Source organism: Mytilinidion resinicola (genome assembly GCF_010093595.1).
Source record: "Mytilinidion resinicola strain CBS 304.34 unplaced genomic scaffold BDZ99scaffold_24, whole genome shotgun sequence".
NCBI lineage: Eukaryota > Fungi > Ascomycota > Dothideomycetes > Mytilinidiales > Mytilinidiaceae > Mytilinidion > Mytilinidion resinicola.
Window position 1 is genome coordinate 598,551 of NW_022985460.1, and position 24,341 is coordinate 622,891.

Genomic DNA, 24,341 nt, shown 5'->3' on the forward strand with positions numbered 1-24,341 from the left:
GGTTGTAAGAGTATGACGATGCTGATATATGCAATCACTCTGCCCGATCTCACACCAAACAGATCCCCGCTGGACAGCCCTACCACTTCCCCCCCTTCCCCTTCCCCTTCTTCTTCTTCTGCTGCCCTCCGCCTCCACCCCCGCCCGCCTTCACCTCCGGCTTCGCCTCCACCTTCTCCTCTGCCACCGGCCCCCCCTGCGTCAGCCCCGCCGCCCTGGCTTTCCCCTTCCGTCCCTTAGGCCGGTAATAGCTCCGATCCTTCATCGGCAACCACCGCTCCTCATCCATCTTCTTCCCCTCGACAAAATCCTTCGGCATCCGATTCTTCCTGATCCTCTTCACCTCCGGCTTGACCGCCTTATCACCTGCGCGCTTCTTGCCAGCATCAGCCGCAAGCGGCGCCTGCGAGGGCGGCAGCGCGACGCCCGCTTCCTCCAGGCTCGCAGCATCGATACCTTGCACCAGCTTCGCGACAGGCGGGAGGCTATCCACGAGCTCTTTATCCAGTTTCTCCGGCGCGATGATGGCGTACGCGGCGACCAGGCCAGCGCCAGCAGCGCGGTCGGTTTTATCCGCCGCGTGTAAGCTGGAGAATATTTCCCCGGCGGTGCTGAGGTCTTCTTCGTTGTAGCTGTCCAGCAAGGCTGTGCCCGCTGCGCGCAGGAGTGTCTTTGGAGGCGTCTTTGATTTGCGCCGCCAGTAGCTCGCTGCCCGTGCTAGCTCGTTCTTGCTGTGCGATTTCCGGCCTTGGATGGCGTAGAGGCTTACCATTGTCGCTATGAGGCCGGGGGCGAAGCGGACGTCGAGATCGGCGGGTGTGGCGGACGTTTCCAGACGGCGGAAGAAGGATTCGAGGAGGGAAGTTGCGGCGGCGTGGTTGTTTGTTAAGAGGTATAGTTGCGTTACTGTGAGGAGCAGGCCAACGTCTGAGGGTCGCTTTTCGAGAACGGGGAGGACTTCCTTGATGGCAGCTTTCTCTTTTAGGGCATGTGCGTGGGCGGCGGCGTTGAAGACTGCAACAGAGACGGGGCCAGGTGATATGGTTGGAGAAGGTTGGCTTGAGAGATACTTGGAGGATGAGTTGGCAACACCAGCGTATTTTCCGCTGAGTAGGTCCATGGCATATTTGTTCTGGCGGAGAATCGTGGATTGGAAGGTGAAATGCTGATCCGTTGGAGGAGGAGCCGGTGTCGAGTTCATGAGGCGATGGGATAGATACGGATTCGAGTGTTCTTTGGACGCTGCAATGGAGTTGACTTGAGCAATGTGTCTAGTGGAGAGCTCACGAATTCTACGCATGTTAGACTCCTTTCCTCCGCGAAATGTGAGAACACTTACTCCGCAAATGGCAAATTCGAGCACAGCTCCTCCGCTTCATCAAGCTTTCCCATTTGCATCAACACATATACTTGCTGCACCAATATTGGTAGAATTTCTGCCTTCTTCTCCGCCTCGGTCAGATCCTCCAACGCGTTGCACAAGTCTCTCGATCTTTGCAGCAGGAAATCTCCTTGTTTCAGCTCGCCTCTCGAAATGCTCACACAAGCAGCATTGTAAGACGTCTCGAATGCCTCCAAGTCCTCTCTTGCAGACTTCTTCCTCACAGCTATATCCCCTTGCCCGGACCACTCGAGTTGAGCATCTACAGCACCGGAGTTGATCCTCAGATCATTTTCCTCATTCTCAAGACCACCATCCTGGGAGGCCAGTTCCTGGTATATCCGCGCCGCCCGCGCAAAGTCCTCGATACGATAAGACTACATGCGTGTCAGTCTCCAATCCTCACAATTATAATTCAAGATCTAGTATCAAGCCTCGAGGCCCAACCCGCCAGAACTTCAACAGTGCCACTCACCGCCTGCGCAAGCACATGCCTCGCACCTCTGCTTTCATCCGCTTTCACCACTTCTACAGCCTCCTTCGGCCTTCCGGCCCTGTATAGCGCATATGCGTACTCCAATCCCGCGCTCTTCTTCAACTTCTCTCCGCCTTTCTCGAAGGCGTCTAGGGTGTCCGCATATCTTTCTAGATTCAGCAGCGCAACCACGCGTACATGCTGTGCTTCGATGTCGGTTTTCGATTTCTTGAGAGAGGCGTTAGCGGCATTGAGGACGGCACTGTGGTCCGTGAGGTGGGTTTGCGCGAGGAGGGCGGAGAGAGATGGCGTCGGGGTCGTCATCATAGGACTGTTCGATTATGAGATCGCCATGGGAGTTGTCGGTATCTTGGAGGAGTGAGATTGTCTGGAGTAATTGTGCGTCGGCTTGATGATCGTGATGTTAATGTTGCTGTATCGAAGTCGTAGTGGGGTTGAGGTGGGTTAGCTCTCGCTAATTTTTGACGAAACGATGTCAGAGGTCCAATATATGTCAAGGAGAGGAATTATAGTCAGGAATTCACAACGTAAGCAGAATGTGTTCTATCTGTTGATTCTTATTGCAGAGCTAGCTAGAGTTGCAAAAGTTTATCAGGGAGCCTCCAAATCCATCAGAGATGGCCCATTTTCTTCGCCTGTAAATGCGACATGACGACCAAACCCAAGGTATAATGCTCCAACTTAGCTAACCAAACGCCATCGCTATATGCACGGAATAGAGACCTCACATCGCGTCTTCGAACTCGTCTTCCTCCGACTCGGATCCTCCTCCAGCTTGCGGAGACGGGGCGGCAGCTGGAGACGAGGCTTCGAACTTCACCTGAGGCGGAGAAGGCACCGGCGGCGACAATTTGGCCCGCTTAGGATCCGGCATGTCAACTACGCCTGCGGTGACCACATCCTCGAACTCATCGTCATCGTCCTCTTCCTCTTCCTCCTCCTCGGCTTCCTTTGCCTGGCGCTCCTGCTCAGCTTTCAGCGCCTCGAAGTACGCGTCGAGCGCAGGATCTTTGTTCTTACGGCCCTCCTCTTCAGCTTCTGTCTTGAAGGAAGGCGTGCTTGTTCCATTCACCGGACCGCCAGAATCCTTTCCATTTTTGCTGAAGTATTCCTTGTCGTCGACAGTGGATTTGATATGCCACTGTGGAAGCTCGTTCTGCTTGGAGATCTGTTCTAGCTTTGCGAGCTCTGCTATGCGTTGAACCTCCGTATACTCTTGGTCGGTGGCAATGTTGATTTCGATCTTTTCTGGGCCAGTGGCAAGTCCTTTGACGGCTGTCGGGCGTGTATTTGTGGGTAGAACAGGCTCGTGCTTCGCAGCTGGGTTGATGTCGTTGTCTCGAGGTAGCTCTCTGGCACTCTCGACAGCCTGCTCGCCGTCGATAGCTGGAATGGTAACTTCATCGATATCTTGCATGAGCTTCAGAAGCGATGCGAACTGTCGGTTGAACTTCGCAGGAGTGTCGTCGCTCTCCGCCAGCGCTTCGGAGGTTGTGTTGATCGCTCTGAGCGGCCTATTGCATGTGAGGCATAGGAACCCGCTGTCTTGGTTGTCCCAGTCGATGCTACTGAGCACATCCATCGCTGTCCACTGCGCCTTGCAGTTCGGGCAGAAGAACTCTTTCTTCTCTTGTGTAGGCTTCGCGTTCGCCTTGATCCGCTCGTCCAACATGTGTAGCCGGTACTTGGTAGCGTCGATGGCGCGGCGGTAGTCGACGTAGTAATATTCTCGGTTTATCGCTTTCATGGCTCCATCGCGGATTTCGGGGCGCACGAATACTGAGATCAGACCTCCTTCCCGCAGTTTGCCACAGAGTTTCTGGGCCGTCTTCAGTTGTTTGCCGTAATCCAGAACGATAGCGAGGTCGGCAAGCGACAGCGCTCTGTGGAAGATCAGTGCATCGATGACTACGATGTGCTCGGTCTCGTAGAACATGCGCACCACCGTCTTCACAAACAAGGTCGCCAGAGCCTGGGGATCCATAGCTGCGTGGAGTCGCGTTAAGTTGTATCGAGCATCCGCGGGAGCACAAGGGGGGTAGTTCGAGAGAGTTTGTACGTGTGGTGAGGTGCGTTAGTGATGTTGGGTGTAGTGAGGTGTGGAGAGGTAGCTGGCAGACAATGCTGAGACGCAATCGAGGTGTCGTACCTTTGTAGCTTTCCGCCCTGCCAAGGCGGATCAGAGCGCCAAAGCGGTGGCAGAAAATATAAACTTAGACTGGACCAATCATCTCATTTGACGAAACTGGTGCTGAATTTCTCCGCCAGCTCCTCACTCAATTCAATCTTTTTCTATCTAGCTACTCTTCCATGCTCCTCTGTCGCCAGCCATGGACCCGCCTGAGCGCCCTGAGCGCCCAAATACTCCCGCGAGTTCCAGCATCTTTGACGATGACACGAGACCGAGTACTCCAGCGAGCTCCATTAACATCATACTCGACCGTGGCGACGACGACGACTCGAAAGAGTCCTTCCCAAACTCGGGCCGGAACAAAAAGCGCAAATGGGAGCGAGGCGGACGGCTGCAGCATGGATCTCGGGGTGGAGATAAGAAAAAGAATCTGGGACGTCGGGAACACTTGTAAAGACCGCATTCACGAAGCCAGGAAATTGCACTGCTAATTGGGCAAGCCGGGAACAATTAGACAGGAGAGGCCGCAACGATAACGAAAAGGCCAAACGGCAAAAGCTCGAGGAGGATGGCAAGGCTCCCGATTCGGTGCTGCCATCGGCATTTCCCAAGGCAGAGATCGAGGCCGAGGAGAGAAGACCGAAGCGCAAGGTCGCTGTTATGCTGGGATACTCGGGCACTGGTTACAAGGGAATGCAGATGTGAGATTACGAACTGAGCGACCTCACAGGAAACCTTACTGACCCACGTGCAGAGACACCCTCCAAAAGACGATCGAGGGCGACCTGTTCACAGCATTCGTAGCTGCTGGGGCAATCTCCAAATCCAACGCCGACGACCCCAAGAAATCCTCGCTCGTTCGCTGCGCTCGGACGGATAAAGGAGTACACGCAGCCGGCAATGTCATCTCGCTGAAACTGATCATAGAAGATGCGGACATTGTGGAAAAGATCAACAGCCATCTGTCGCCTCAGATCAGGGTATGGGGAATCGAGCGTACCACAACATCATTTAGTTGCTATCAAGCATGCGACTCACGGTGGTACGAATACCTAATACCAACACATGCGTTCCTCCCTCCGCACCCTTCCAGTTTTATGGGAAAGAAAATCGTGGAAATTGCAGAGAAGCATGGCGATCTGAAAGAGCACGTCAAGCGCCAGGAAGAGGTTGCAGATTTCTGGGCCGAGGTCGAGGAGAAAACGATCAAGCCGCTTCTGGATGCCATGGATGATTCAATACGGCCATTGGTGGAGGCGTCCTTGTATCAAGTAGACGGTTATCTCGACAAGGCATCAGATCCCGTGGTCGAAAAGGCACGCGACGTGAAAGTCGAGGAGGCATCGGAGGAGGAAGCCAAGCCACAACCTGCGGAGTCGACAGCAAATGGAGCAACCGAGATCAAGGCCGAAGAGATCGAGAATGCGGAAATCGACGCAGCCGTACAACAGATCGAAGATTCCAACCAGCACATCTCCTTAAACTACACTTCCGACGGTACCGTTCCCCTCCCGGAAAACACTCTCCACCGCTCTGTCCTGGACGCGGCCATTAAATCCCTCCGCCGTGCCTATATGGACGCCAAACGCTCCTACCGCATCTCCCCCGCCCGCAAAGCCCGCGTCCAAGAAGCCCTCAGCCAATACCTCGGTACCAAAAACTACCACAACTACACCGTGCGTAAGAAGTTCAAGGACCCCTCCGCCAAACGCCACATCAAGTCCTTTCAAGTCGCCGAGCAGCCTATTATGATCAACGACACCGAGTGGCTGAGTCTGAAAGTCCACGGCCAGAGCTTCATGATGCATCAGATCCGGAAGATGGTAGGGATGGCTGCGCTGGTGGTGCGGTGCGGGTGTCCGATTGAGAGAATGGAGGAGTCGTACGGGAATGTTTTGATGCCGATTCCGAAGGCACCCGGGTTAGGCTTGCTGTTGGAGAGGCCGGTATTTGATAGTTATAACACTTTGCAGGCGGAAAAGCATGGGAGGGCGACGATTGACTTCGACAGGTACAAGGAGACAGTGGATGAATTTAAGCAGAGGGAGATTTACGAAAGGATCTTTAGGGAGGAGGCGGAATCGAATCAGTAAGTTTGGCTTCTTATTGTCCCGTGGTGGATGCGTAAACCCTATCGTCGTATTTTGCTAATTGTGGGCATAGATTCCACAACTTCTTTTCTCATATCGATAACTACAAGGACTCGACCTTCTTATATATAACGTCCGGTGGTTTCGAGGCTACGCTTGACAAAGACAAGGGGTTTGTCAAGGATAAGGTTAAGATGGAGGAGATTGATTCTGAGGATGATGGCGAGGGGGGTGATGGTTGAGGGAGGATGTTTCTTTCTATGAAAAACACTTCTTGAGATGCAGATATACCCACCTAGTCGGAATGATGCTGATGGATGCATATTACTTATACTGGCAAGTTTTGGCTCGCGCAGAAGTGTTGCATCGTGGCCGCGTCCAAATTCCCGTCTCGCTCCCAGGCCTCTGTCCAGGTGTACTGAAACGGCTCAAACTCAGCATATTCATTTTCGCAGCTCAAGAATCAGGCACACGCAGCTCGGTACGTCCCTACCAAATTTTTAATCATCCCAAAGGAGGCATTTAAAAACTGTCTCCTTATCTTAGCTTGATATACCTGCTGTACACTTGCGACGTCTTAGGACTGCGGACACATTTGCGGCGCTGCGTCGCAAGGGGGACTACCTGTGTCTCCCCCTGTCTTACGCATTTCTTCGTAACTATTGCACCCGAGCCGCGAATACCTAATCCTTCTTCTGGCGAGAATCCCATCTAGTCTCAAGTACCTCATTATGGCAGTGCAAATTTGAATCCTGCTTCATTTCGCCGCGGGGGCCTGGTGCATCGCCTTCGGATACACATCGCCTCGACTTCGCAACTTCTCGCCGCAAATATGTCCTAATGACAATGAGTATAGACTACGAAGAAGCATGTGTCCTTTATAGAAGGCCACCAGTGCTAGCAATGTCACTTGTATAAGAGGAAGCCCATCAACTCTCTTTATCACTCCAACTTTTCTCTACTCGTTCATTGCTCTCTTTCTTCATTGTTTCAGACGTGTTTTTGATATAGGCACTTGCGGGTAGCATCCTTACCTTCTCGCTTTCCTCTTTTACTTATCAGTCTTCAGTACGCAAATTCCCTACTTCAGTCGACATGCTGGCCCATGTGCGATGGCCGTGGACGGGTCTTCTCCTCGTCAGTCGGACAGTTTCTCTAATCATTCTTAGACGCTAACAGTCACAGATTGCATCTCTGTTAATAGCTATCTCCCAAGATCCTATTATGTAACACCAGCCAGGAGGGCTTTCGTTACTTGAACAACCTACCTCGCCGTGGCATGGTACTTTGGTGTCATACACGATTACGACGGAGACTTCGGGAGATACGAGCGTTTCGTCTTCGACCACATCTTCATCTATCACTTTAGACTCAGCGTCCTCTTCCGCTTCTACGGCTTCGACCAATCAGAGATCAGGTGGCTCCAGCGCCAATATCCAACCTTCCATCATCCAAGTCACCACGACGGTCACCTCCTTCCAACTCTCAATCATCACGCTAGTAACAGAAGGACCTGAAATCGTCATTGGACCTGATACCTATCCTTTCGAGACGAAGACTAGAACCATCACGCAGTCAAGCGGCGGCGACATTGTGATTAGACCGACGGAGGTGGTGTGCGGCACAGTCACATTAGCTCTCAAAGCCACCGGTACAGCACCACAGGCTCTATCTTGTCAAGGTGCAATGATGACGGCCAATCCTGCTTCTACATATGGCAACTTTTCCGCCCTAGCAAACGAGTTGAACGTCGTCATGGATGATCAAGAGTTCGTCCTTCTCCCATCCCATTCGTCGTACCACGCATGCTTCCTTCTGCCAGTACAGTGGAGAACGTTGAGATGTCCCCTTCCGGTGTAATCATAGCAGGAGGAGCAGACAGGCCTATTCCGTCTGGACTCAAGGGGGAAACCGACCTGGGTGCTGGTATCACGGCGAAGCCAGGAGGGCCTGAGAAAAAGAAGAAGTCAAATTGCAAATTTCTATTTGGGGCTATAAAATATCTAGCCAAAGGAGCGAAAGACGCAGTTGATGGAGTAGGAGGCCTCGTGAAAGACACGGCACCTTTTGTAAAGGGTACTGCAGACACTCTCGAGCATGCCGCCATCACCAGCAAACTGAACTTGGTAGACCAAGGTAAGCTTCTCAAATTTCCATGCCGCTACTCTTACGTGCCGCCGCCTGGAGCGGTTGGCACGGTTGAAATATCTGGAAGAGATGTGGTTGCATCTTAACCAGGACCCGGCTGCCTAACTCGTCTTGGGTTCCTACGTCATTCATTCATTACTTGAGGAGGTAGCCTTTACCCCAACTACAAATTTCAGAGTCATATTGAAGCATTCCAGGCGGCGCCAATCGAGTATCCACACGTGCTTTCCTGGTACTGATCAGGAAGCCCTGTGTGCACTCCTTTAATACTGCTTCAGTATCCTTTGATGTAGCTGGGTTGCTCATGCCAACATCGCCTTCTGTACCGATGGATGGTGTTACTCGAGGTCGCCTGGCGAGATTCAACGCCGATCAAAACGATGTACTTACGTCTCGTTCGGATTTCCGACAGTACTTAGGCACTTCACATGTACAGACTGTTGTTCTAGTACTCTACCAGGCCAGACTCTTTTTTGCTAATCAATCGCAGCTGCGCAAGACCTCGCATATGCCATCAATAGCCTCACTGATGAGTTTCCCTCTGATTTCGCCGATAACCTCAAGTCTCTGAACGGCAAATTCAACACCTCGGATATCGGCCCTCTGATCAAAACTGCATGGCTGGAAGCAAGACACATGACAAATGTCGTGAATAGCGCCAAAACTCTGATGGACGCCATACAAAAGGATAATCCTCCCGACCTTATCAAAGAGGCACAAAAGCAGCTGAAGGACCTCTTAGATCCAAGCGTGCCAAAACCGAAGGGCGGGCTTGGTCGCGAAACACCAGGGCTGAGCTCACTCTCGGACCTGGAACCAGTAGATGACCTGCCAACCGCGAGCATTCCGACGACGGGGGTTGATCCGACAACTTCTGATCCGCAATCAACGTTTTCATCGCAAATTACAGTTTCAGGCGCATCTACAGTAGCGACGAGTACTCCACTAACAAGTCTTCCTACCAGATCTGGGAAGGTCACGTCTTTGCAGGCGTCAACGGCGGAGCATACATCGATTTCATCACCAGGAAATACTCGCCAGTCGGCGACTGTGTCTACCACTACAGGCTCTTCAAGTTCGTCCTCTTCGTCCTCTCAGACGCCGTCAGCTACGCCAGGGCCTTACTTCTTCACGGCGAAATTTGGCACAGACTACAACATATTCTTGAATTTCACGATTCATTTAGACAAGACCTCTGGCTTCCTCTCAGAGCGAAGCGAGTTTCCGGAAATCGAAAAACTCTTCTACGTTACTAACATGTCTGAGGCCAAAGCTGAAGAGCTCAAGGATGAATCAAAATACCCTTTCATCAGCGCCATCATGAATGTTCCTAAGACAGGCAAGAATGCCGCGGAAGAATACAAACTGGTAATGCCACATACACCTGAATCGGAACCGCGGCACGTGGCGAGGGCTCCTCCAATAAACGAAGTATATCCAGATAACCCCGATCTATCCCAAAGATCAGGGTCAGGGATAGAACACCTGGGTATGCTATCACCACAACGCCCTGGAGATACTACTCCAAACGCATACATTCTCTGCCCCTTCGCTCGGAGAGGGCAGCACCCATATAGATTGTGAATAGCGGGTATTCCACCACGGGCAGCTAAAAGAAGTAAGTACAGCCCTTCTTTTCCGCTTTGCCTGTTTCTTAAGAGAGCATCAATTGTCAGGTCATCCAACGATGACCCAACGACATGTTGCAACTTTACCTTGGAACCCCACAGCCCTCACTCGCGATGGAGTTGATCCCTACGCATACCCTGGAAGGTCTGGCAGACCATTCCGACCCCACCAACAGCCCTAAACGGCTGATGAAGTCCGCAGAGCTCAGATCTCCTAACTCGTCTATACTCACTCCGGTGCCAATTCGAGTGCGTAAAAAGACGATTTTGGCAGAGCTGACACTTCGTCGAAGCAGCCCGCGCCCCTCTTAGAGGCCCTGGGGGTACAGGAAACCGAGGATCGAGTTTGAAGGCTCGGGTTTTAGGGATGCAAGTGAGGATCTGAATGAATCACTGGAAAACCAATACCATCCCCTCAAACCCCGAAGCACAGAAGCCGAGTCACCACATTCCTGCGGTCGACACTCATTCGTTCCACGTGATTTGCCAGAAGTTGCTATATTATGCCTCCTAGTCTATCCTACATGTACTTATCTGTGCGTTACCTAACCATACAGCTACATTACACTTACACCCACATCTTCACTCCCATCCCCTACTCATCCTCAGCATAATTAACCTTCAGCGCCCTCCTACTCTTCCTCGCCGGCGTCCTTGCCTTCATGCCATTCGCACGCTTCACCTCCACCTCCGCCTCCGTCTCATGGGTGCTGAAATCAGCCATCTCGTCTTCGCCATCAGACGTCGATGGAGTAGGGACCTCTCGCGCGACTTTCTTCCTTGCACTCGCTGCGTGCCTGGGAGCAGGGCGTTTGGCAGGTGTAGCCACCTCGTCGTCTTGCTCAGCTTTGACGATATCTGTGGCTTTCACTTTCCCTTTCGCCTTCTTCGCCGGCGCCGCCTTCCCACCGTCCTCCTTTTTCACGATAACGCGCTTCTTGGGCCGCAGCCACTCCTCCATCCCCGGCGGCCAATACACGCGGCCGTCCGGCCCGCCCATACTAACCTCTTCCTCCGGCACAACCTCGTTGACAACCTCATGGCCCTCAGTCTCCACATCCATCTCTCCCAACCCCTCACCCCTCCCCTTCCCCCCCTTGCTCCCCATCCCCCTCTTCAGCACCGGCCTATTCTCATCATCCCGCCTAAACGGCACCACACCCGCCAGCCTCTCGAACCCGGGCAACTTGTACACCCTCATGAGCTCGAAAACCGCCTGCTCCTTATCCTTCGCCTCAACCATCAAATCCATCGCCCTGTCACACGGCGGCAGCCCCCGCACCCGCGGCGCATGCTTCCGCCGCTCCCTGCGCGTCACCGCCCCGGGCTCGCTCTCGCTATAATGCATCTTCTGCCGCACCCCTTTCCGCGCCCACGTCGCCGCAATCCGCGGAAACAGCGCCACCACGTCGCGCGTCCCCTCGCGCACGTGCGCCGCGTCAAACAGGATGTTGTGGTGGTGGAAGTCCAGCACGAGCGGGATGTTGAGCTCCTCGCAGACCGGCAGCAGGTCGTGCACGTGCCAGCTGACGTCGTCGTTCTCGAGCACGACGCGGTTCTTGATGCTTTGTGGGAGCGACGTGTAGTGCGCGCGGAAGCGGGCGAGGGTCGCGGCTTTGTCGCCGAAGACGCCGCCCATGTGCAGGACCATGACGGCGTCGCGGTCGGCCTGCGGCGGGAGCTGCAGCAGGGAGAGGAGCTCGTCGTGGTAGGCTAGGTCGCGCAGCGAGGCGGCGATGACGGCGGGGCGGGGGGAGCCGAGTTGGGTGAACTGGGGAGGGGGGGTTAGTCGGGGTTGACGTTGAGGTTGGAGGAGGATGGTGGGTTGAGAGGGTTTTGTTGAATGCTGTGAATGTGTAGTTGACTGAGGGTATGTTCTGTGTATGCTTCAGACCCATTACGCAAATTGATAGCCAGACGCTGTTGGCTTGAAGTCACGATGGGAACGACTGTGTATGGCCCACGTGATGGCGTACCCCAACGAAGCATCCACGCTTAGGCGTGAAAAAAAGTAGCATACTCATCAAGCATGCGGCCTCATGGGTACGCCTGTCTGCCACTGCTTGAAGTCCTTCAACGAGCTTCCATATGGCTTAATGCGGAAAACTTTTATCGAGTTCGGAGTTCTGAGAATGCATTGGAGCAACCCAAGCAGTGGCGCACACGCGTACACATTCACCGCAGCTTGTTAAGTGCCATCTTTTTTATGCCCCATGTGGCATCACAACGCATCTTACCGTCTCGTGACCTCCAGCTATCAAGTTGCAAGGGTCCGAAGCATATACGGACTACAATCCTCACTTCACCGCTTCTTGGGGTAATTTACCCACGGGGAAAAGAGTGGCGAATTATTACCGTCTTTCACGCAATTGGTGTTATGTAAAGAGAGACAGTGCGTGCTTACCTGTCCCGGATGGGTAGTAACTCGATGCCCCAGCTCCGCCACCACCTTGCCAACCTCCGCCAGCGTCTCGGCTGCGAAAGGGGCCAGCTTATAGCCGTACTCGGCGTGGCTTGCGAAGGGGAACATCTCACTGCTCAACCGCATGAACTTGATCCCATAGCGATCATTCCAGCGCAGCATCTTCACAACATCACGGGCGTTGGCCAGGCCCAGCGCCTCGACGTACGCTTGCCCGCGGGCCACATCAGCCGGCTGGTCGCGGTCCGGGCGGTTCTTAGTAGGATGCTCGGGCAGCGACGGATGCTTCAGGGGATGGCGATGCTCGAGGATCGAGGCAATGCGGCAGGTCCTCGAACTGAAGACGGGGGGGTTCGCGTTGCGCAGGTACGTGTTGAGGCAGGCCTGCGCTTCAGTGTTAGCCGTGTCGTTCGTGTAGGTCTGAGGTGGTCCGTTTGTCTGCAGGAGGTCTATCGAACGCCGTGCAGCAGCGTCAGGGGCTCACGCACGTAGCCCAGCCGTCCCTTCCACGGCAGAGGCAGATAGTCACTGTCGACGGGCGGCGGTCTCGCCAATGCCTGCTCGACGTCGGCGTCGTCGATCTGCTCGTCGTCCTCGGCCTCTGGGTCCTGCTGGATATCGTCGTCGCATGTGATTCTGCCTGTCGTGGTAGCCGTGCCAGCCTTACCAGCCGATCTGCTAACACTGCTCCCCACCCCCACGGCTAAGCCCTGTGGTCCTGGCTTCGCTGCAGGCTTCGCTGCAGCTTCACGACGCGCCCCTCGCGTCTTCTTCGCAGGAGGCTCGAGCGTTGCATCGGGGAGGCCAAAGTCGGCGACTTGGCCGTCCGTACGTATAGAAGACGGGATGATCCCCGCATTCGAATCGCCCGTTGGAGATGCTCGTAGGGCCGTGGCGCCGTCGATTATCGTGGGGTCGCGGTCTGGGTTCGTTGTCGCGGCAGACGTTGGAGCAGCTGTTCGCTGTGATGGACGGCGGCTAGGTGCATCTGCATGCGGAGACGCTAGGTTAGGGGCCGATACTGCGGGCGTTGCGCTCTTCAAGGCAGGTGGGTGAGGGTGTTGAGATGGGAGGGGCGGCGGTGCAGCAGACGCGGAGGCGGCCGACACAGACGATCGCTTGCGTTTGGCCATTGTCTGGAGTGCCGAGGGCCAGGGCGCCGAATTTGTCCGCAAAGCTGGGCGCGGACGTGCGAGGAGGGCGATGCTCAGGGTGCTGGACACGACATGTAGGTCGGAGTGGACAGTGTGGACAACGCGGTGCATCGACGTGGCAAGTGAAAGAGATACGAGCAGTGACGCCGCCGGCAAGGAGGGCGTGTTGAGACATGGCGATACACTTTGGACCCTGCCAAGCTGTCACGACCAAAACAACAAGTCGATGACGATGCTTTGGCGGGCGTCTCTGGGGGTGGCTCTGGTGTTGAGAGGCTGAGGCGCTAGTGAGTTAGTGTGGAGGCCGCGGTGATCGGATCTGCACGCTTGGCTCCCTTCCTCAGATCGAAGCCTCCTCCGTCATCCAACCACCGTCGGCCCTGGGGAATAGACGGCATCAGCGGTGGATGGGAGCGGACCAATCTGCCAAGCCGTTTTCAAAGACATGGCATGGCTCCCGAAAGATACAGCCCCATTAGAGGGGTAGCGAATGGCAGGGCCACGCTAGGTGTCTCGTGGTCGCTAGTCATTGGCTGTAATCAGAGGTAAAGACGTAAGAAACGGCCCCAAGGCGCTGGTCTTGGACCATCCTTGAACCCGTCTAGTGCTCGCTACACGCCACGCGCCCAGCAGTGCTGCAGAGACGACTCGAAAACCGGGTAAAGCACATCAGGATGCGCGAACGGGCGCTTCATCTGCCAGCCCGCTACTGCACGCAAGCAAGACGCCTATTCCTCTCTCGCCGTCTCGGATCGCACATCCCGAGTTAGGGACGTCCATCCTCGAACCTGTCGCTCTTCACACCTCGCCTCACGCCAAATTCTACATGCCGAAGCACCCGACAGCCAACCGGGCAGGCGTGGGTTGCAGAGTGGGATGGCAGCTTACGGAGCGAACGCCAGCAGTGTTCCCGCGCAGACATGAAGTGGTGGCGAGCGAGCAGCGAAAGGAAGAGGGTCCGTGGTCTCCGTCCGTCGCAAGGACCGCCCGTCTGACAGCTGCTGTTCCAGCGGGCACACGCCATATCGCGCGCCCCGCTGCGCAGAGAATTACTGTAAGAGTTGCATGCCAGCCATGGCCCTGCCTGTCACCCGCTGGACGGAGAGCCCGAGAGACATGTCAGGGTGGCCTCTGCTGTGCGAACTGGCCGCCAGCAAGCGGGCGCCATGGCCGCCTCCACGCCAAAGGCTGACCGTGACCTGAAACAAGACGCCCGGAAGTCCCTGCGCGGATCGCAACAGTGAAAGACGCCGCGGGCGCTGCATCAGGGCCTTCAGGGAACGGCTATCGAGAGCAGTCAGCAATCGCAGCCGACGGTAAGATCGTCGCGATGGAGGATGCGGGAGTGGCCGGTATCAAAACGAGGTCCTGTGCTAGTGTAAATGCGGTTGTACATAGAGTGCGAATTTGGGCATGGGGTATGTATAGGCGTTGTGGAGCCAGATGCGCTAGCCTAGGTACGCAATCCATCAAAGGCACCCTTGCTGCAGAATGGTTACCGATAATGCCCATCCCAGCATCCGGCCTGCCAGCACCCCGCCCAGGTCTGGAGATGCACCGAGCTGTCGTGTTCTGTGCTGGTTGATGCGCTAGAGGTTGGCAGAGACGAAGGCGTCAGTACAGATGAGCATAGAGTGAAGAGAGCTGCAGAGGATATGTGGTGGTGTGATATTTTGATGCCCTTATGATATGATGTGATGTTCCTGTCCGCATGCCTGACGTATTGCTGCGTGCCTCATGCGATCGTGATCCCAAATCCTGCCCATGCTAAAATGCCCATGCCGTGCCCAAAAGCCACCGCCTGTTTTTGCCGTCAATGTCAGTGTCAACACCGTGACACAGCGATTCAAGCCGGCCCGCTCGAGCCTCATTCCCCTCCCGCCCCGGACTTGCCCCCATGCTAGATCATGATGTATTCCCCGTCAACGCGATCCATCGCGCTGCGCCACTTGAACGCCTGAGCCCCTAGCATGCCCTGCTCAACGCTCTGCCCGTCGCCTTCCCGCCTCTCGTCATCCTCTCGCCAAACACGCTCCAACACCTCAAGCCCGCTAAGGTTGTTGAAGAACCCGCTCTCGCGTTGAATCTCGACACACCGCTGCCGCACAATTGCCCGATGCTGCTCGTCGACGCACTCGGTCCCCGTGATGAAAAGAGGCCACAGGAGAAACTTGTTAACGCACGAGGTAACACCGATCTGCGAAATGTGATACAACCCCTGCGCAACCAGGTTTTGGATGTTGAGCGCCGACGACGATACCGTCGGGTGTGCCAAGCGCTCCGTATACAGCAACGCCGCATACCTGAAGCTTTCGCTGATGTGCAGCAGCGCCGCTTGCGCAGGGGACAAGGCTAGCGACGATGATGTCGCACCGCAAGACTGCGGATCACTAGGCTCAAGCTCCCACTCCTGAAGCCGCGATCGTACGTCGTGCCACTCCATCCAGAAGGCGGCGCGTGGATCTTCTTCCGGAACCGAGATGCTGCCTCGCGGTGACATTGAAGCATGGCTGGGAGCGTCGCCCAAAGAAGCACCCCACCCATTGCCATCGAGGTTCTCAAGTTGCAAGGAATAGTAGTCTTTGCCACTGTTCTTCAGCTGCGGCGTTTGCGTAGGCGTCGTACTATTTTCAGGGCAAAGGTCTCGGACTGGCCGATTCTGGCTGAGCAGGTTGAGACGCCCTAGCCGGGCTATGAGCTTGAACAGCCTTCCCTCGCAACCTGAGAAATGCTCGAGAGCGCCGAGGTCTGTGGATAGGTTCATCATGTCGAGGGAATCGCCAAGGACTTGCGTTTCACGGTCATTGACCGTACTGTTCATAACGTCGAACCACGTGAAGAAGACTTCGATCCAGCCGACGAAATTGGATTGGACGCTTCGGTCCCGCAGGCTTAGTAGTTTTTGCACGCCCGCTAGTTGGGTCTTGAATTTGGAGAATCCACTGTCACAGACGTGGAAGAGACAGAGAATGAGAAGAGTAGCAAGGACCGAGTCGTCCTTGGCGCGGATCGGGTCCGCGAGTTCGGCGTTGAGCAACGCAATGGAGGTCGACTTGTAAACCCTCTCTTCGGGGGAAGGTTCACCGTGCAGCTCGCGCAGTTCCTCGGCTGTCATCTTGGAGTAGGCGTGGTCGGGGAGAAGGCCGGAGGATCCATGGTCCTGCTTAAAGCCCAGCCGGTGTGCTTCAATGCCGCCTCTCATGCGAATGTTGTTCGTCGCCAGGGCGGCAATGGCGTTCATCAAGCCCTCGTTCCGCATCGCCAAATGCATCACGTGCATCCGATACGGATTCGTAGGGCCGTCAAAAGCCACGAGCACCGGGCATATAAACTTGTCGTAGTAGTCCAGCAGGTATCTCATCCGCTGGGAAAGGTGGGAAGCGGGAAAAGGATAGAGGTTCTGAGGAACGGAAGGAGTGAGCGCTGACACTTGTGTAGAAACCACACCGGAACCATTGGAAGACGTACCCTCGGCGGGCAGATATGCGTAGCCTGGATGGGAGAATCCATGAACGCCTGCACCCATCTCCCCTTCAAAAAACACATCCGGGTAGCTCGACGACTCGTACGACCCCGCCGGTGCTGCGTTGGCCTCAACATAGTCGTGGTGGCTCTGGTCAGAGCTAATGCTAGAGTTCATGTCGTCTGTCACGGGGTAGGAGCGAGGAGCCTCCTGGTAAAGGAGGTTCTCGCTCGAGCTCATTGGCGTGTGCTCATGCATGAGGAGGCCGTGGTAAGGGGGAATGGAGTTGTCCGCAAACGAAAAGTCCTCGGGGGTCTGGGGATATTCGCTTGGGGATGGGTAGTCACTGTCGCTGTACGCACTCAGAGAGCCCGTGGAAGCAGACAGCCCAGCGTCTTCATATGACACTGCTAATGACGTGTGTAACCTCTGGAGTGGTCCCCTGTTCAGGTGGGGGCGGCTCATTTTGCCTGAATGCGAGGTGTAGTCCAGGTGATCGCCATAGCCGGGAATGTGCCACCCCAGGTGTGACGTCGTGGGAGAGGGGATTGGAATTGGACTGGTGGCATCCAGGTGCATGAACTCTTGCGGTGGTGGGTATGAGACTGGGCTTGCCGGTGATTGAGAGCGCTGCATGTTTAGAGTCCGCTGGGCATCGGCCTTGGAGGTCGGGCGGTTTGACGCAGCCTTGTCCGAGCTGGTTTGGGTCTTCGAGTCCCGGGCATTGCTGGTTTGGGAGGGGGTCTGCACAACAGGCGTCGACAGACCACGGAGCTTCCCTCTGCTTGCAACTCCCACCCCCCAGGTCAAGGTGGTGCGGTAGCCAGAGCACTCCTTCCCCAGGTCGATACAGGGCCCGCAGTACGGACGCTTGCGGTCACATTTCGTCTGGGCCTTCCGACAGGCGTGGCAGTCCTCGGCAGCTCCCGTGGCCGGCGCTCTCCTGCGACGCTTTCGGGGCGCGGTGGTGTTGGCGGACTCGGGTTTCTGAGGCTCGACGGCGCGAGTTGCTGATGACGACATGGCCATGGTGGAGTATGTATAAGAGGATGGGGTTGCAATTATAGCATCGGCAGAGCAACGGAGCAGACGGACGACGGAGCAGAATAAACAAAGAGACGAGGGGCAAGCACGCTGTATGGGAGAGGTCAACTGCGAGCCGCTGCGGGCATTATAGATGTGGAGCTGGTTGGTCCGAGTGAGATAAGATGCAAGCGGGTGGCCAGGGGAGCTGATATGCCAAGGGGTTGCATCCAAGATGCCGCGGCAGGATGCATGGATATATTAAAAGACTGAGGGGGGTGCCCAGGTAGGAGAGGACGCGCCTGGTGACGCTTGGCCGCTTGCAGGTCGTGGTGAAGTGCGAGGCTCCGTCCTGGCGCGCCGCTGGATTGCTGCTGGCCTGCTGCTGGCCTGCTGCTGGCCTGCTGCTTGCCTGCTGCTGGGCTCGTCCTGTGGCGTGAAGGCCGCTCGAGGACACCCCACACGCGCAACGAATGGCGCCTCGGGACTTGGAGCGCAAGCTCCAAGGTTACATCGCTCTCCGTGCTCGCCCCGACCGCGATGCAGGCCAAGCCGATGCGATGCGCAGGCTGCCCGAGCGCCACTCCCACCCGCCGAATCAGCGCCCGCCGCCGCCCTGTCTGCGCCGGCCATGGCGCGGTGATCCAGCGGCCGCTATTTCGGAGCGCACAACGGCCAGCAAACGAGTGGGCGGCCTGCCGTGCCCCGGACCAGCAGCGTGCAGTGCGACGGCCATGGCCCCGGCATGCCGACACCCCTGGGCCGTCGAGGGCGCCTGGTCGGCGAGCTTGCTGGTGCTGGCGAGGCCGAGAAGGGTGGTGCGGAGCCGACCGGCGCAGGCAATAAGGTTGGCCTGTGGGCGGGGCGCATGCAATCGAAGCCGTTAGAGGCTGCACCGAACCTGTGTAGAAAGCCATCGCCGCCTTCTAGTCGCCTTCCAAAAGCCCAAGCTCTTTAGCCCCGCGCTTGGCTCCACCGCCGCGCCCAGCGCCTGAGGTCCCGTCCACTGCCTCCCTCGACGCCCTCCCTCGCGCAAGGCGGCATGGCGATAGGAACAGTACGTACAGTACGTCGAGGCCAAAACGCGGCCGCTCGCTCGCCTTCCCCGCAGCGCGTTGTCGTCGCCGCACGCTTCTCGAGGCTGTCACAGGTCCCCTCGAAATTGATCGAGTCGCCGCGTCTGGGGTACCGCCGCCGCTCGAGAGCAGTTCGCGCCATGACAGGAGGGGAGCAGCGCACACGAGACCCACTCGCCACCCTGCCAATTTGGCCCTGCTGCGTCCGTCGGCGTGGTTGGTGAGGAGGGGCAGATGAGGTGTCTGCTGTTGGCGCTGGAATCTCTGCGTGCGCGAATCCTCTGCGTCTCCCGCCTGTTGCTGCGCAGCCCCCTTGGCGTACCGCTGTGCTGGGTGCGGTCGCGATAACGCCATGCGCAGCCAGATATGACCACCCACCCCCACGACGCTGAGACTGGACAGCTTGGTCAGTTGGTAGGGCCGTCTGCGAGCACTGAGCGCCCTCGTCCTCCAGCACTCATTCGCAGCCCGTCCAGTCGCAAGAGCGCACGTCCGAAGGCACCGCCAGCGCGCGAGGGACGCTGGCCTGGCGGTGCCAGCGTCGCCATCTTCGTGGAGCAGGCTGATGATCATGCAGGCGTTGCCTGACCGCCTGCTCGCTCGCTCTGCTCTGCATGACGCCTCTCGCAGCCGCTAGCGTGCTTGTCCGCGCCTCCGAGCAGCTGCAGACCGCATGCACCGCTGGCGCAACTCCCGAGCCGTCGCCATCTTGCAAATTCTGAGCCGCCTGCTGTCCGTCCGGCCCAGGTTGCGGGCCGTGTCCAAGCCCTTCGTCTGCTCAAACACCGCGCGCCTGCACCGCCGACCGAGGAGCTGCGCTGCGTCTTGCTTGTGAAAGTGCGTGCCCAGTGCGTATCGTGGGTGGGGCATGGTGTTGAGTGCGGACGGGGCTGTGGAGACCTTCGCAGAATGCTCCAGCCGGGCCGGGGATCCCTTCGCCGATTCATGTGTGCCTGAGCCCTGGAAGCACTGGAAGCGTTCTGGTGTTCTTCTAGACGCTGCGGGGTGAGATTCGGGCAAGGTATCTGGGCCTATCACACCGACACCTGCCTCGGACACCACACCATTCGCCTCCCACGCCTGACCATTCTCACGACAACTGGCCGAAGCTTCAGCAAGCATTGCCAAGTTAGCCCCAGCACCCTGCTGTTGATAGCGCCCATCCTAGCAGAACGGTTCGGCCGATACGTTAGCAACTTAGCTGTTGTGAGAGCTTCGTGTTGTGACCGGAGAGCTCTGGTCCGGCGCGTGGAATCCAACCACTCCAGTCTCCCTCAAACAGCCCTCTTGACGCAACGCACTGGCTCGCAGGCCGTAAAGCGCGTTCGAAAACAGAGTCGAGACATACCTGCTACCCTGGTGGACATCCGGAGGGCTGGGCGGAAGGCTGGGCTACATACCAGCCTTCCCGCATCACCCTGGCTACCGCCATGTCTGCAAAGTGGCCCCAGATGCCCATCTGGATCCACCTCTTCTGCATTCTGCAAAGCCGTCACTGGGGATCGGATTCACACCGCTTATAGTCGGTCATGGCGCCTGGCTTTCAGATGGACCGGTCCCCGGGCCCTCGTATTGCCGGCTCTGCTGAAGTTCAACAGAAGTTCTTCCGGCTAGAAAGGTACGTTCGCGACTATGTTAGTGAGCTGCAGAAGTCAGCTTCTGCTATGTCGTGTGCATTTCCGGATGTGCCGGCGGAGTAGGCGGAGACGTGTGTAGTCAAGTGAGCGCCCTTTGAAAGGCTGTGGAGAGCGCCCCGGGGAATCATGCTGTTAAAGTTAAAACTTCGACGGAGTTGTGGTGGTGGGGCTTCATTTTTTCCATACCACGTGACGAGATTGGTCGTGGACATAAATTGGGCGGCAACCGACGCTATGACGAGGTTATCGACGCTCCAACGGTAACGTCAGTAGCCGTTGCGCTAAACAGCTCGAGGATCAAGCTTGTTCTGCAGGTAGGTCAGCAGTCATGGGCAAAGCATCGCGCTCGTGCTCTCTTGGCAGGCGGGGACGCTTCATGGTTGTGCTCTGTAATTCGCGCAGTAGTTCAATGGTAGTACACAAGACGACTCGGCCCTTCTCGAGTGAAGCAGTTGCTGTTGTGCCCGTGAGGTGACGATGAGGCCGAACGTCCTTTGGCACATAGCCAGTTGGGAAGGTCGTCGTGCTCCTGCTGTGCCCGCATGCAGCGTGTTGCTAGTTGACTCGGTTCGGGACTCGCCGAGCGGGTGTTGATAGCCACGAGGACAGACGCCAGATGGAAGCGGTGACAGTGCAACGTATGTTGATGGATTGGAGGGACGAGGTGGTGGTGAAGATGCCCTCGTCGAGACGACTAAGGGATTGTCAAAATCTCTCGCAGGGTCAATCGCGCTTACCTACTCTGTGCTAGAACTACCGATAACGTCGCAGGGCTTGACGATGGCCTGGCTCCCAATTTCAACTACATCCCCATCCTCCACGCTCAGTCTTTTCCCCTCCAGAGCATGTGTTGCTGTAACCGCCTGTACACATCCTCAAGTATACTTGTGCTGCTGCAGCGAAGACATCTAGCAGGCACTCCGGTCCACCCTATAACGGACGAACACGCCCACGCACCAGACCAGCGAACCGTGGACCTCAGCTGCTTTGTTACTCGGTAGGCTCAGCTGTCAATACCTGCTTACCGATGCGTGCCTCATTGCGCGTTCTGTAATGGCGGTAAGCATGTATTCATCCGGAGAGTGATAGGCCTGGTGGGTTGGCCTGGCCGCAACCGAACCCCGCAACCCGATGAATTGAGCATCGGGCAACCACTGAAAAGAACGGTTCCAGACAGAAATGGGCCCCATTTTCTGCTATCGCAAGGTCAATCGACTAAGAAGAACGTCTTCACTTTTGCTGGTCTTTTCATATAGGCTAAGCAGCTAGATATGGTAATGAAGCTGTTCTCAGGGTCTTCCAAATATTCGTCTCCTACAACTCCAACTTCTTCATCAAGTCAATGTTGTTCAACTGAATTCGTCCACATCTTTTCGCCGTCAACTGCTGACGGCTGGTCTCTCACCCGATATGGATACGCCCCAGCAGCCCTATGCAATCCGGTCTCGTTAACACTAAGCCTCTTATCGGGGACTTCCCAAAGAGGCTGGCGAGCCGGCCGCCTCATGCTCTTTCCAGTGCCTCAAAAACTTCACGCTTCTGAATCGCCGCATCGTTTGGCTGGATGCACATACGGCCCAAGATGTTGCCTAACCTGAGGAAGAAAGATTTGCCATCTTTCGGCATACCGAAGGTAAGTAGGGGGAGTCGGCATTCCGAGAATATCTTGCGTCGACCCTCAGCTGGCCCTCCCCGTGTGTGGCGCAGTTGATACTTATGTCTATTATAAAAAGAAGTGCTTGTGACTGCTTTCCGTGTTGACTCTTCAAACCTGCCCCTTTCAGTTTCTGAGAACTCATCACAAAACACAATACTCTCTAACTATACGCTTCCTACATCCTCGAGCAAGTCAACATGAGTGGGGAAGGTGACAGCAGCGGTGGCGGAGGGTACAACAAGTACTCTTGCTGCTACCGGATTGAGTTCAACTGTCCCGAATTTGTTTGGCAGAATGGCGATGCATGTGGTGCATGCTTGGTAAGTCGGCATACACGCGTAATACTTCCATATACTGACTATCTTGGGGATTTCAGGCCAAAGGTCGACCATCGAAGCGAGAGACCGAATAAGTATTCGGGTTTCCTCCCGTCGGCGTGCCTATCATTGGGAATGGGCGGGCCCACTACGTTCTAGGTCAGGACGCTGACCACGAATTTGGAGAGAATGGCGACGACGAGTGTGTGGAATACTACGTATAGTAGTCTTCTCGCCTATTCCGATGCCAAAGGGAGAGTTTGCAGAGAACCTGGCCGCAATTTTCTTTCATTTACCAGCGGGTGGCGGCAACCTTCCTTCATTTACAGCAGGCGACGGTATCATCCCTCATTTCCCAGCGAGTGGCGGCAAACTTCATTTAATTACCAGCAGGCGGCAGAATCATCCCTCATTTCCCAGCAGGCGGTAGCAATCAAATTTTGCTTTCCGTTCCAGCTCCACACACCACGCAGTGAAGACTCTCGACTATGGCAAATTGCGTCCAGCTGCGGCACATGACGAAGGACTCATGTAGGGTCCATGCAGGTATTACCCGGATGGTGCTTGTCCTTTTCCCCGTCGCACGAAACTTGCATGAAGGCATGCCTCATCTGCACGATATAGCGCCATCTGCTTGTCCGCGGCAGTCTCGGCCGCTTTGGGTCGTATCTCCTTCGATACAGAACAAGGTCAAAAGTCTCTGCGGCAATATTGCCGCTCAGCATTGTCGATCTACCCGATCCACCAGTCACAGTCTGAACCATTTCACTGCGCAAACCAATTAGGTGTGGTGGCTTCCGCGCTTTCATCCAAGTGGTCTCTTCATACGCCTCCCTTCGCCTCATTTCAAGAAATAAGCCGACCTGCACGATTATGCATGCACGCTAAAACAAGCTCATCCTTGAGCTCGCCTTACGCATGGCCCATGCAGCCTACACCTCAGAGCACTCTGAGTGGGAAATAATGCTAGCTTATTTCGGAAAATCCACCTCAATATTCTTGGGTTCCACGAATAAACTTCGAGGTTCAACCTGCCATAAATTTTACCTTGCTGATCTTACCCACCCCAGGCCGATGCTGACGACGAACTGGGCCACTTTTCTTCAAAGATCCCCCGGAGCCACAGTGCTCCATGCCTGTTTGAACAACTGTACAGAAATACCTCCATGCGTTGAAGTGGCACAGCTGTGAACTTCGCGCCTAGTGGCGCGGATGCCATTCCGAGGAGCTTCCTCCGAGATAGCACGCGCACAACCCTTGGAAAGCTCTCTCACCTGTTCCGCGTATTTGTCATTGGGGAATAAGGCCTCTCTGATCTGCGGAGCCAAATTTTTCTCACAGGTTGCGTGATGCGTAGTCTACATCGATAAGCTGATATTCGCGTTTTGGTTTACCGCGTTTGCCGCCGAAACTAGCGAGCTTGTGCATGCCGCTGACAGCTTCCAGGGATAATTGGCCTTGGTGTATTGTACGGTTTTGTCGACCCGTTGCAGAGTGGCCACATCGAGCCTGAAATCGATATCCACTGCCAAGTCAAACCAGGCCCAGGGGTTTAGTCTTCCATGGCCTATGTCCTTCCCACAGCATGTTTTTTACCCAGTAACATCCGGGACATCAGCAACATTTCTCTGGCTGTCTTGACTTTGGGTTGCTGATACGCTATTCAACCGGATGTAGTTCTCCACATCGACTTTAAAGATTGCCGTATGTTTCAGAGA

The 24,341-nt window shown here is 55.8% G+C and overlaps 8 protein-coding genes across 8 annotated transcripts; 3 read left to right on the plus strand and 5 right to left on the minus strand.

Moving 5' to 3' along the window:
• Window positions 1-79: 79 nt before the first annotated feature.
• BDZ99DRAFT_511835 (uncharacterized protein) lies at window positions 80-2,270 on the minus strand (the record flags this gene model as incomplete). The annotated part of the gene is made up of 3 exons (XM_033724584.1): window positions 1,857-2,270; window positions 1,340-1,758; window positions 80-1,292 (listed from the first exon to the last, which is right to left on the minus strand). The coding sequence occupies exons 1-3, from the start codon at window positions 2,181-2,183 to the stop codon at window positions 80-82; spliced, it is 1,959 nt and encodes a 652-aa protein (XP_033571071.1). The 5' UTR covers window positions 2,184-2,270.
• A 145-nt stretch (window positions 2,271-2,415) lies between these two features.
• BDZ99DRAFT_467798 (uncharacterized protein) lies at window positions 2,416-3,982 on the minus strand. The gene has a single exon (XM_033721100.1). The coding sequence runs from the start codon at window positions 3,859-3,861 to the stop codon at window positions 2,602-2,604; it is 1,260 nt and encodes a 419-aa protein (XP_033571072.1). The 5' UTR covers window positions 3,862-3,982; the 3' UTR covers window positions 2,416-2,601.
• A 225-nt stretch (window positions 3,983-4,207) lies between these two features.
• Window positions 4,208-6,551, plus strand: BDZ99DRAFT_502903 (pseudouridine synthase; the record flags this gene model as incomplete). The annotated part of the gene is made up of 4 exons (XM_033723925.1): window positions 4,208-4,458; window positions 4,509-4,709; window positions 4,763-6,097; window positions 6,172-6,551. 4 exons carry the CDS (start codon window positions 4,208-4,210, stop codon window positions 6,338-6,340), a joined length of 1,956 nt encoding a protein of 651 aa, XP_033571073.1. The 3' UTR covers window positions 6,341-6,551.
• Window positions 6,552-7,193: 642 nt separating this feature from the next.
• On the plus strand, window positions 7,194-9,830 carry BDZ99DRAFT_526145 (uncharacterized protein; the record flags this gene model as incomplete). Its single annotated transcript, XM_033726103.1, has 4 exons — window positions 7,194-7,235; window positions 7,335-7,867; window positions 7,921-8,234; window positions 8,737-9,830. 4 exons carry the CDS (start codon window positions 7,194-7,196, stop codon window positions 9,828-9,830), a joined length of 1,983 nt encoding a protein of 660 aa, XP_033571074.1.
• Window positions 9,831-10,469: 639 nt separating this feature from the next.
• Window positions 10,470-12,907, minus strand: BDZ99DRAFT_398586 (UV-endonuclease UvdE; the record flags this gene model as incomplete). The annotated part of the gene is made up of 3 exons (XM_033716093.1): window positions 10,470-11,645; window positions 12,279-12,680; window positions 12,785-12,907. Coding segments are annotated over 3 exons (1,701 nt in total), but the record flags the coding sequence as incomplete, so codon positions are not given.
• Window positions 12,908-15,350: 2,443 nt separating this feature from the next.
• BDZ99DRAFT_575747 (uncharacterized protein) lies at window positions 15,351-17,942 on the minus strand (the record flags this gene model as incomplete). Its single annotated transcript, XM_033728505.1, has 1 exon — window positions 15,351-17,942. The coding sequence occupies one exon, from the start codon at window positions 17,940-17,942 to the stop codon at window positions 15,351-15,353; it is 2,592 nt and encodes an 863-aa protein (XP_033571076.1).
• A 920-nt stretch (window positions 17,943-18,862) lies between these two features.
• Window positions 18,863-19,585, minus strand: BDZ99DRAFT_526148 (uncharacterized protein; the record flags this gene model as incomplete). Its single annotated transcript, XM_033726104.1, has 1 exon — window positions 18,863-19,585. The coding sequence occupies one exon, from the start codon at window positions 19,583-19,585 to the stop codon at window positions 18,863-18,865; it is 723 nt and encodes a 240-aa protein (XP_033571077.1).
• A 2,454-nt stretch (window positions 19,586-22,039) lies between these two features.
• On the plus strand, window positions 22,040-23,048 carry BDZ99DRAFT_467803 (uncharacterized protein). Its single transcript, XM_033721101.1, has 2 exons — window positions 22,040-22,626; window positions 22,683-23,048. Exons 1-2 carry the CDS (start codon window positions 22,504-22,506, stop codon window positions 22,716-22,718), a joined length of 159 nt encoding a protein of 52 aa, XP_033571078.1. The 5' UTR covers window positions 22,040-22,503; the 3' UTR covers window positions 22,719-23,048.
• Window positions 23,049-24,341: the final 1,293 nt, after the last annotated feature.

What these genes read in the sequence shown, in the direction of transcription:
- BDZ99DRAFT_467798 (XM_033721100.1), bottom strand. Translation starts at nt 3,861, where the DNA reads ATGGATCCCCAGGCTCTGGCGACCTTGTTTGTGAAGACGGTGGTGCGC.
- BDZ99DRAFT_467803 (XM_033721101.1), top strand. Translation starts at nt 22,504, where the DNA reads ATGAGTGGGGAAGGTGACAGCAGCGGTGGCGGAGGGTACAACAAGTAC. An exon ending in ATGCATGTGGTGCATGCTTG is followed by an intron (nt 22,627 to 22,682) that starts GTAAGTCGGCAT and finishes TGGGGATTTCAG; the next exon opens with GCCAAAGGTCGACCATCGAA.